Source organism: Pituophis catenifer, unplaced genomic scaffold, assembly GCF_029215685.1.
Source record: "Pituophis catenifer annectens isolate HBS135680 unplaced genomic scaffold, rPitCat1.0.hap2 SCAF_7, whole genome shotgun sequence".
Taxonomy (NCBI): Eukaryota; Metazoa; Chordata; class Lepidosauria; order Squamata; family Colubridae; genus Pituophis; species Pituophis catenifer.
This window is the reverse complement of record NW_027256887.1, coordinates 34718778-34730794: the sequence shown is the minus strand read 5'-3', so window position 1 is coordinate 34730794 and position 12017 is coordinate 34718778. Positions and strand designations below refer to the sequence as shown.

Genomic DNA, 12017 nt, shown 5'->3' with positions numbered 1-12017 from the left:
AACTCATCTCAAGACAGCAACTCCAAAATTCTGGCATAAATATTGATTGGTGGCCCTATACCCAAATACACTCAAGACACATAGCAGACAAAAAGCAATATGGAATCTCGAATAATTTGAATGAATTGGACAAGATTTTACAAGGGCCAGAACAAAAGATGATAACCAAAATATATAACTATCTTCTTAGATATAAATTATTAGAAGAAACAGTAAAAGAAAACATGATAAGGTGGGCTAGGGACATAGGGCACAACATTCAATTGGCAAACTGGGAGAAATTGTGAAAACAAAACATCAAAATGACAAGAGCCACATCCTATAAAGAAAACCTCATAAAAATGTTTTACAGATGGCACTTAGCACCAGCCAGATTAGCCAAAATATACCCGAACACCTCCTCACACTGTTGGAAGTGCAAAACAAAAAAGGGGACATATTACCATGCTTGGTGGAAATGTACGAAGGCCCAACAATATTGGCAGGACATAAAGGAAACTATTGAGGAAATAATAAATCAACAAGTAGAAAACACTCCAGAATTCTTTTTATTTGGAATGATAACAACACAGCACAACAAAGAGACAAAATACCTTATCATACATATTCTAACTGCAGCACGGTTATTGTTCGCTCAAAATTGGAAATCAGATCAACTCCCAACCAAAGATAAAATAATCTCAAAGATAACAGAATGTGCCGAAATGGATAGATTGACGCTGGAACTCCAGGATAAGGAAGAAAGTGAATATTATCTTGTGTGGCACCGATGGTATCAATGGCTGGAAAGGAAAATCAGTACAAATGTAGATGACAGAAAATAGGGTGGAAAATTAAAAATAGGAGATGAATAAAGAGAAGATGCAAGATTATTTTTAATTTAAAACACTTGAATCAAGAATATACCGCTTATTTACTAATTTACAAAGTAATATAATATATATTCTGATGATGACCAAAATATATATGTAAAACGTGGTGTGGGTATGTAGGTGGTGGGATTTTGTTTGTCTTTGTATTGTCTTTATATTCTTGTTTAAAATCCAATAAAAAATTTTTTAAAAAAAGTCTGTGCTGATCAATTGGCCCCCATCTTCACCCATATTTTCAATAAATAACTAGACATGTGCTATGTTCCTTCTTGCTTCAAACGCTCTACTATCATCCCAGTGCCGAAGAAGCCCACCATCAAGGAACAAAATGACTACAGACCAGTTGCTCTAACATCTGTAGTTACGAAAACTTTTGAAAGGCTAATGCTGTCCCACTTGAAAACCATCATGGATCCGCTGTTAGATCCCCTGCAATTTGCATACTGAGCAAATAAATCAACAGATGATGCTGTTAATATGGCTCTGCACTACATCCTACAACATCTTGAATCTCCAAAGACCTACGCAAGGGTCCTCTTTGTAGGCTTTAGTTCAGCATTCAACACCATCATTCCAGACATCCTTCTAACTAAGCTAAACCAGCTAGAGGTACCTGAACACACTTGAAGTGGATCATAAGCTTCCTAACAGACAGGAAGCAGCAGGTGAAGCTAAGCAGAATCACATCCGATACCTATACAATTATCACAGGGGCCCCACAAGACTGTATGCTCTCTCCACTTCTCTCTATATACCAAAGACTGCATCTCAAATGATCCATCTGTTAAACTACTGAAGTTCGCAGATGACACAACAGTGATCGGTCTCATTCAAGACAATGATGAATCCGCATACAGACGGGAGATTGAACAACTAGCCTCGTGGTGTGACCAGAACAATCTGGAGCTGAACACACTCAAAACCGTAGAAATGGTGGTGGATTTTAGGAGAAACCCTCCCATACTACCACCTCTTACAATACTAGACAACACAATATCAACAGTAAAGACCTTCAAATTTCCAGGTTCTACCATATCTCAAGACTTAAAATGGACACCTAACATCAAAAAAGTCATCAAGAAAGCACAACAAAGAATGTTCTTTCTACACCAACTCAGAAAGCTCAAGCTGCTCAAGGAGCTGCTGATACAGTTCTACAGAAGAATTATTGAGTCTGTCATCTGCACCTCTATAATTGTCTGGTTTGGTTCTGCAGCCCAACAAGACAGACACAGACTTCAGAGGATAATTAGAACTGCAGAAAAAACAATTATTACCAACCTGCCTTCCATTGAGGACCTGTATACTGCACAAGTCAAAAAGAGGGCTGTGAAAATATTTACAGACCCCTCGCATCCTAAACATAAACTGTTTCAACTCCTACCCTCAAAATGATGCAATAGAGCACTGCACACCAGAACAACTAGACACAAGAACAGTTTTCCCGAACGCCATCACTCTGCTAAACAAATAATTCCCTCAACACTGTCAAACTAGTTATTAAGTCTGCATTACTATTAATCTTCTCATCGTTCCTATCACCAATCTCCTCCCACTTATGACTGTATGACTGTAACCTTGTTGCTGGTATCCTTATGTTTTATATTGACTGTTTCCTAATATGATTTGATTGCTTATCTGTTCCTTATGACTATCATTAAGTGTTTTGATGAATGTATCTTTTTTTTATGTACACTGAGAGCGTATGCACCAAGACAAATTCCTTGTGTGTCCAATCACACTTGGCCAATAAAGAATTTATTCTATTCTATTCTAAAATAATATAAATAAAATAATTTTTAAAATGATGTACCGGAGAGTATTTACCTATTTTTGATGATGAATAAGTTTCTTAAGCAAAAATGCTAAATATCTCAGCCTTGGTATATTTAAAAATAGCCATTGCAAGTTTTGCATATTAATACAAAGGAGTGTTTTGTTTAGTTCATGTTAATAGTTACTCAAACATATATCTTTAATTGATAACATGTTTATTTTTAGTGTCATATAGAAGAGATGAAATGTGGTCTGAGCGGTATGAATATGAAAGATTACCACGAGAAAGACTCCCGCCACGTCCTGATGTAAGTTGATTGCTAATAGTTATGGGTTTCTCTTTTTAATCTTTTTAGCTGTTGATTAGGAATTTAAATTTATGATCTTAAACTTATGGGGGTTACAGTGCACACATGGACGGACATTCAATTAGAAGGCCTACAACGGTTCACAATTAATGCTGTGTTTTATAAAACTTGGTTTCTTTCTTAATATGTCCTCCTTAAATACCTATTTGGGTTTTGTAAAATGCTTTTTGATAGAGCTTTTATCTTGATTATGTGAGTCTCTTACTTATCCTAGAATGGATAAATGAGAAGGAGAAACAAATCCTTTATATCTAATCTATGTCCGCCTTTCCCCCCCACCCCCAAAGGCTTTTTTTTTCCAGTTCACAGCATTCCCTTCCATATCAGTGGATAAAAATCAGTATAGCATCCCCCTCTCCCACCGCTTCTTACGCATACACAAACGTTTCTTTTAAAAATTGAGAAGGAACAGAAATCCTAACTCCACCCATGATCATGATGTGGCCTTGCTCACTTTGCTTCTCTTCATCCACTGTGGTAATTGTTTATTTGTATCCCACCTTTATTATTACAAATAACTTAAGGTAGCGGACATATCCAACACACACCTTCCTATTTTCCCCATAATAACAACCCTGTGAGGTGGGTTGGTCTGAGAGTGACTGGCCCAAAATCACCCAGTTGGCTTTAATGGCTAAGGCGGGACTTGAACGCTGCCTTAAACACTAGACCAAACTGACCTAATCGTCCTTACCAAAAAATTATTAATTGGGGTCTCTTTCCTATCCATGGTTTATTTATTGGATTCTAATGTAAATGAGCTGAGTTTGGCTTTTTTTGCTTTGCTTTGATTTTTTTTTTAAAAAAAAACAACAAGCTTCCTTTCTCCAAGGCACAGTTTCCAGCTGTCTCAAAATACTACTGCACACTGTAACCTGTTTTACCAGTGTAAATGTAGGTATGCCTAAACTGGGCAAATACAGGTTCCCTAAAGATCTGGCATGGGAGAGATAAAATAGGGAGGTAATTGTTAAAAGCCCAGGCCTGTACTTTATTTTTGATTTGATTTTTTTAACTGCATAAACTGATTGTTTTCTCTTTTCAAATGCAGATTTTTTTATTTCATTGGATAGCTCAGGGTGCAGTCTCAAATTTGTACCACCATTTTTTGTATTCCATTAGAAAGCCTATTTATTCAGGATGATGCCAAAAGCAATGGTTGTTTTGCAGAGAAAAAGATTTTTTGTTTTCTGTGCTATTATTTTTCCCATATATGCTATTATTTTTTTAATCCTATTTAGTTCTAAACAGTTACAGCTAGGTAATTTAAAATTTTCTAAATAATTTTCAAATAATGGTAAAGATTTTATAATATGATAGTTGATACTAAACTTGTAGAAAAACAATTAGTTCAAGTATTGTTCATTTTTTTTATGAGCCTAGTATAATTATTGTTCAGTTAAATACACATTTTCAATCTTGTTAAATTCAGGATATTTCATCTGCTTTTTAACAAGAGGCATGAACTAAAGCAAGATTGTATCTTGATTTCTAATGTATTTACTGGCTTTATTAAAACTTCAATATCCATATTAATCTTTGAGATTATTTTTATTATTTATAATTTTTAATGATTGGTATTGTATATAATTTTAGGATGACTACCATCGAGTAGTCAGTTTTGCATCCAAGAAACTACCACTTCCAGAAAGACCTGGTGAAGGAAGCTATAGTAGATATGAATATGGCCATGCTCATGTAGGCTATAGAGACTATGGTGAAGGTCGAGGTTTTCCCCACGAACGAAGAAGTGGACTACCACATAGAATCGTGAGTTTTCCTTTTCTCATGAATATGTGGCTGGAAGCTAAATGTTCTATAATTGTTAGGTACAGCTCTGTGTTACATTAATAGCACTTAAAAATAATTTGGATATTTAAACTTTATACTGTAACTCTATGAACATACTGTACTAAAGCAACTGTGCTTTTGAAAGCTTAAAGATTAATGCTTAAAGCTTCCATCTCTCTGAAGAAAACATGAGAAGGAGCATTGGGTTTCAGAAGAGGAAGAGAATTCATTCACAAATATTGTTTGAAGGCAAATAACAACGTTGGATGCATAGCAATCACCAGTCTGTTTTAATGATATATTGATTATTTCTTGTACAGCAATATGATAAATCAGCCTCTTATTTTTGCATTTAATATTTGTTCAATGGATAGTTCTTTTTCCCTTTAAAATACATTAAATACATTTTAGTGGCATGTTAAATTTCTTTTAATCAATTTTGGAAGAAATTATTTAAAAAATGTTCAATGGTGTTACAGAGTATCTTATTACTATTAGCTTCTTGAAACTAAATTTTTTTGATATATTCTATTGTAGGATGATCCAGGATATAGATGGTCAAGAGAAGACCATTCTGATAGCCGGCCACCTGATTATAGGTATTGTTTTTCAATTTAGCTACATAAAGTTCTGAGGTCTCTAGAATAAAAAATGGAAACGTAGTTTGTGTACATTTAAATTAACTGGTGCTCTGAGATTTGTCTATAGGCACCAGGGAGAATCCAGTAAATTGACGTCTTCAGTGACAGATGGTTGCCAAAAAAGCGGGCTAATGAATCCTGACAACCATTTGTCAGGATTTCATTTGAAAGAAATAGCAAAGCATAGATGGTATTTTACATGATTTGAAAGAAGCAAATATCTCAGTCTTTTAAATTTGAAAAATATGTTTGCTTACTGGTTTAATTTCAGTATTAAGTAAGATACCAAAACATACAAAATTTAAAGCAATGTAATGTTGACATGATGCAATGAAAGTATACATTTTGGAATATGGATATTCCTCACTTAATGGGCTCTCGTTCAGTGGCTGTTTGAACTTATGATAGTGCTGAATGAGTGGTAATTATGAGCAATCCTTGAAGATATGACCATCACAGTACCCCTGCAGTCACATGATCACAATCTGTACACTTAACAAGTCTGGAATTAAAACTATCACACTGTCCGCATGTTACATGATCACAATTTCTGACCTTCCCTGCCAGTTTTTCACAAGCAAAGTCAATAAGGAAGCCAACAGGAATTCAGAAGTCACAATCACACAGTCCTTGTTTAATGACTTGTGATAACAAGGTCATTAATGACTTGCTTAACTATGGCAACCAGGGACTGCCAGGATTGCCGTCACTAAGCAATGCAATCACTTTACAACCACATCGCTTAGCAAAGGAAATTCTGGACCTGCTTAGACTCATTAAGTGGGAACTACCTGTATTCTTTTTAATTTGCTATAGTGCTTATGCTTTTGATGTGATATTATTGATTATTTTAGTGTGATTGATTTTATTTTTAATGACCATTGCACCATCTAATAACATAGGACATAGAGTGGTGTTAAAATACTACAATAAATGTAAGGAGTGATGGGATAAAATTCCTCCAAGCCAGTGTGCAGGTCTGATCCATAGTTATTGGAAATGTTTAATTGCAGTTATTTCTGCCCTAAGGGATCCATTCAGACATTTAAGTTACTTTTCAGTTTCCAAAATCAACCTTCAATTGCCTTTTGTTGTTTTCCAAAAAAAAAAATTTCTTTTTAATCCTTAAATTTTAATTAAACTTATTTTATCCAGAATAGAAAAAAACTTTCTTGGTTTGAGTGAACCTGTCTTTGAGAAGATTCTTAAAATCCAGAAAATCAGTAATAAGCAACTCCTAAAGAAGTTAAGAGAGGAAATAGGTGAATCTGCTATCTGAAGATGCTCAACCATGGCTTAGACAAATGGTTCCCAGAGCTCTCAAATCCGCTGGAGATCAGTATTTGTGGGCAGACTCTATGAAACAAACTTATGAGTGATCCTTGTCCTCTCCTTGATCTGGAGAGGAGTTCCAAACTGTCTTCTCTTATTGTTGTGATCATTGCTTCCACTCTTATAGAGCTGTCTTCAGTTTCCCTGGAAGCCCCAGACTATTTGTTTGGTTGATGTTGAATTATACTCTACATTTGCAGATTTCTACTTCTTTGGTTGTTACAGAAATCTCTTCTATTGAATTTCTAGATATTATAGTATTTGGTTATATTACTTTCAGGGTCTATCTTGCTAAGTTGATGCCAGTACTGTGATTGTTTTATTGTTAGCTACAACCTTAGAAAAAACTTCATGCAAATTATGTTTGTTTCAATGCTGAAGAGCCTCTAGTGTACACTAGAGGTCATTTTTCCCCTATTTACCTTTAATTCAGTGGCTGAATTTGTGTTATTTTCTGGAGGTCATGCACTTTACAACATATACTTGAAAGAGACAGAAATAAGCATTAAATAACTTGGGTTTCAGGTTGCTTTAAATAGTTCCTTTTTATTGCATGTAATAAAATGGTTGTAAAAGCCTAGAGAGGAGGTGAGAACTCTTTAATACATTGAAAAGTACCCCTTCACCTATTTCCTAATTGTAATGGACAACTCTAATCTGGATCTACTTAGTGTGGGTTTGCACGCTTATTAACTTTATAAATATCACTACAGTTCGAAGTTTTGTTTATTATCCTTAGATATTTTCCTTAGTATATTTTGCTTTGATTTAATGGCCAGATGCAATGTTAACTTTGGCTATTTAGTTTTCTAGTGAGTAAAATTTTGTTTTCATTGGATTTAAATTGGTCATTATATAAAAGTATGAAATAGTGTGAAACAAAGGAAAGTCATATTTTTTCCCTGAACAATGACTTCCATAAGGGTAAAACATAATGATTGATAAAAACATAGAGCTGCATCGGGAAATGTTCTGTATCTTATTGTTTAGTAAATGGGTTTAGACAATTGTTACTACAATCCAAGAAATTTAAAAAAGATTTTCAGTCATAAATATGTATGAAGACTATTTTTCTTAATGGAAAAATATTTTAAAATGTAAAAAATATATTTAAAAATATTCCAGATTCCTAGCAAAGGAACAATACTTATTTTTGAGACTGCTCAAAATTTGAACTTGCCTCCATTACCAATCCATTATACACTTTGTTGATAATTTTTTTTCCTGCTTGAGTGATTAAGTCTTTTTTTATTATTATTTTAAAAATCCTGATTTTCATTGTATTTCTTCCTTGTCAGTTAGAGAATTGAGAACCTTGTCTAAGGTAAGATTCAGAAGAAGATTGGTCTTTACTTGGCGCTCTTGCTGAATAAATGAATGTTTTTATTTGTTTATTGCAATGATTTTTAAAGAGATGGCACACGACGGAAACCTATATATCCTCAGTATGCAAGAGATCGCTCCCCACATAAAAGGGATTCCCCTTACTTCAGAGAATCACCGATTGGCCGGAGAGAATCTCCTCACAGCAGATCTGGCTCCAGTGTCAGCAGCAGAAGTTATTCACCTGATAGAAGCAAAGCCTACACCTTCCATCAGTCCCAGCATAGCAGAAGTATGTCATCTTTACATAAAAGAAATATTTCCCTACAAGGTAATGTAGGATTAACCATTCAAAAAAGAAAACCCAAAGCCATGAGCTGGAATGGCTATCCTTGCAAACAAAAGCTACAGTACTCAAAACCAGAAAAATTCAATCCTTGGCACCATGTAGATTTACATTTTCTCAAGTGAAATAATATTTCAAGTAGCAATTTTGCATCGTAATGAGCAAACAAACAAGAAAACACTTTAATCTTAAAGGAACGTAAGGCAGTCAGGAAAAGAAGACACAAAGGGAGTGGGAAGGAAAGGAAAAGCAAGTGGTTTTATTATTTATCTTATCCATACATCATTTCAGTACACACATTTTATTGGTATGTAATATTTTATTGTGAATTCTCATTTCATTGAGAATTTTTTATATTATATCTTTGTTAATAAGACCTAGAATAGAATAGAAGAAATAGAAGAAATAGAATAGAATAGAATAGAATAGAATAGAATAGAATAGAATAGAATAGAATAGAATAGAATAGAATAGAATAGAATAGAATAGAATAGAATAGAGATGGAAGAGACCTTGGAAGTCTTCTAGTCCAGTCCCCTGCTAAAGTAGGGGAACCTATACCATCTCAAACAAGTGACTGTCCAGTCTCTTCTTAAAAACCTCCAGGCAAGCTGTTCTACTTGTTAATTGTCCTCACTATTAGGAAGTTTCTCCTTAATTCCAGGTTGCTTCTCTCTTTGTTTAGTTTCCAACCATTATTTCTTGTCCTGCCTTCTGGTGCTTTGGAGAATAATTTGACCCTCCTCTTCTTTGTGGCAGCCTCTCAAATACTGAAATACTGCTATCATGTCACCCCTAATTCTTCTTTTCTTTAGACTAGCCAGACCCAAAACCTGCAGCTGTTCTCCATATGATTTAGTCTCCAGGCCTTCGATCATCTTTCCAAAATGCTTTCCATTTACACATTCTTCTTTATCCCTGCCATTTCTTGGTCTCCAAAACTACTTCCAAGAAAATGGGGAAAGTCATCTGGATAATGAAGAAGATGATGCTGGGAAAACAGAAGGAAACATTAATTGATGAAAATAATTTTCCACTTAAAGCAGTGGTTCTCAACCTTCCTAATGCCGCGACCCTTTAATACAGTTCCTCATGTTGTGGTGACCCCCAACCAAGGGTGGGTTCTAAATTTTTTTACTACCGGTTCTGTGGGTGTGGCTTATTTTGTGGGCATGGCTTGGAGGTCATGTGACTGGGTGGGCATGGCTAGCTGGTCATGTGACCGGGTGGCCATGGCTATGTGTATAGGAACTACTCAGAGGGCTGAAAAAAGTCATTTTTGACAGGTCCTCACACTGTTGACTGGTCCTCACACTTATGACCATCCTCACATTTATGCCCGTGCAGCATTCTTAACAACCATGTCACTCATTTCACAACTGCTTCTCTTCACCATGGTGATAAGATAGGGCAAAAACGTAAAATGTGAGGACAGTCGTAAGTTCGAGGACTGGTCAAAAGTGCAAGGACCAGTCAAAAATAACTTTTTCAGCCCTCTGAGTAGTCCATATGCATAAAAGGATACAGCAATAGAGAGGGATGAAGGAAGGGAAGGGAAATTAGAGTAGGAGTGAGGGTAAGAGAGGGAGGAAGAGAGGAGGAGAAGGAGAAAGGAAGAGGAAGTAGGGAGGAGAAGAAGGGGGGAAGAGAAAGTAAGAAAGAAAGAAAAGAGAGAGGTGGTAGGTTTGAGGAGAAAGATTGCTGTACAATAAAAAAGATGAAAGGGAAGAAAGCCAACCCCAAACAAATATAAAAATATTAAGATAAAGAATGAATTGTTAAACTTTGAAGAATAAAAGAGAACAAATATGAATAAATAGCAATAATTAGAAACACACATACAAACATACAATGTATTTTCTTTGAACAGAGTATTTGGCTGGTTCACAAATTTAAACAGTGTTTAGTCTTCAATTAAATTTACAATTTCTATATTTCCTTATTGCCATATTTATTCCTTATCTATTTTTTTAAAAAACCAATATTACCCTTCATCCTCATCTCTAATCTTAATCAAATTCAATTTTTCCCTTCTATTCTATATTATACCCCTTCCCATTGTCATCTATTTTTATATCCATCCTCACATTGGTTAATTATGTAATATTACACTTGTTTAATACAAATTCAACAGTTTAATATAAATCAATTAGTTATATAACTATCTTTTTTGTATATTAATCAATATGAACATGAATATTCCAATTATTTCCATGCAATCCAATTTCTTACAAATCAATTAATTATATTTACCAATAATAATAAACCAAATAATTTCCCCCATATTCAAGGTGTTAGTTATCACCTTTAAAGCGCTCCATGGCTTAGGACCTGGATACCTACGAGACCGTCTTTTGCCACCAATAGCCTCCCACCGACCAGTTCGTTCTCACAGGGAGGGACTACTCAGGGTACCGTCAGTCAAATTATGCCAACTGGCGACTCCCAGGGGGAGGGCCTTCTCTCTGAGGGCTCCAACCCTTTGGAATGAAGTGCCCCCTGAGATACGAAATATCCCTGATCTCCGTGCTTTCCGCCGTGCCCTCAAAACCCTGATGTTCCAACAGGCGGGGCTAAACATATGAACATATGAATGTTTTTAAAATGTTATCTAATTTTAGGTTCTATTTAATTGGGCCAAACTATGTTATATTAAATTTTCAATTTTATTTATTGATTAGCCCTTTGGGCCATATCAAGTGCAGAATTACAAAGACAAATCATTACAAAGGTTTGGTAAAACAAATTAAGTAAGATTGGAATAACTCGCAATTAAAATACAATTAGAATAAAATACGATCTAAAATAAAATCGGGATAAAATACAATAATTTAAAGTACCATTTAAATATAATTAAAATTATATTATAATGTCGCCCCTGCAACTATGTTATAATAATAATTTTAATTAGCAATTTTATGATGTTTGTGTATCTATATTTTTCTTGACTGTACACCGCCTTGAGTCCTACGGGAGAAAGGCGGTATAGAAATATAATAATAAATAAATAAATATATTCCTCCAAACCACAACTTAACCATTTCTGCTTTCAACACAATATACAATTAATAGTATCTCAATTATTACAATTCCCTAGTTAAATAGAGCTTTTTTTCTTTTGTGTTTTAAAATCTTGAACCTCCTCTTTTGCCCTAAATTTCCCATTGTTTGCAGTTTTGCACCTACCTTTTTTGGTGAGGAAAAAGAAAAAGAAATCTCTCTCTGCCTCATTTTGTCACGTTGCAGCAAAGACCCTGCTTTACTTTCAGTTTCGCTTTTTCAGCATAGCTGAAAATCTGCTCCAGCAATTTACCTCTTTGCAGCTAGCTAGCAACAGAGCCCTCCGCAAAACAGCTGAGAGCAAATCAGCTGAGAGTCGGGAGGCTGATCAAATCAACTTATGGTAATTGACCTATGCTGAAGCTGAAAGGGGCTGTTTTTTCTATTTTTGCAGGCACAGGTCTACTCATTTCTTTTCTTTTAACTGATCAGCTGTAGGGCGGCCCTTTGAAGCCCCGTGGCAAGAATTTAAACAGTTTTTTTTCCCTCTAGCCATCAGCTGGGACTC

The 12017-nt window shown here is 35.1% G+C and overlaps 1 protein-coding gene across 4 annotated transcripts in view; it reads left to right on the top strand.

Moving 5' to 3' along the window:
* PPHLN1 (periphilin 1) overlaps window positions 1–12017 on the top strand; it is an 81624-nt gene that overhangs the window by 21430 nt on the left and 48177 nt on the right. For all 4 annotated transcript variants that reach the window (XM_070946925.1, XM_070946922.1, XM_070946923.1 and 1 more), the window contains 4 exons: window positions 2874–2956; window positions 4613–4786; window positions 5345–5406; window positions 8193–8395. In XM_070946925.1, the coding sequence (XP_070803026.1) occupies window positions 2874–2956; window positions 4613–4786; window positions 5345–5406; window positions 8193–8395 (522 nt within the window). The remainder of the gene's footprint in view (window positions 1–2873; window positions 2957–4612; window positions 4787–5344; window positions 5407–8192; window positions 8396–12017) is intronic.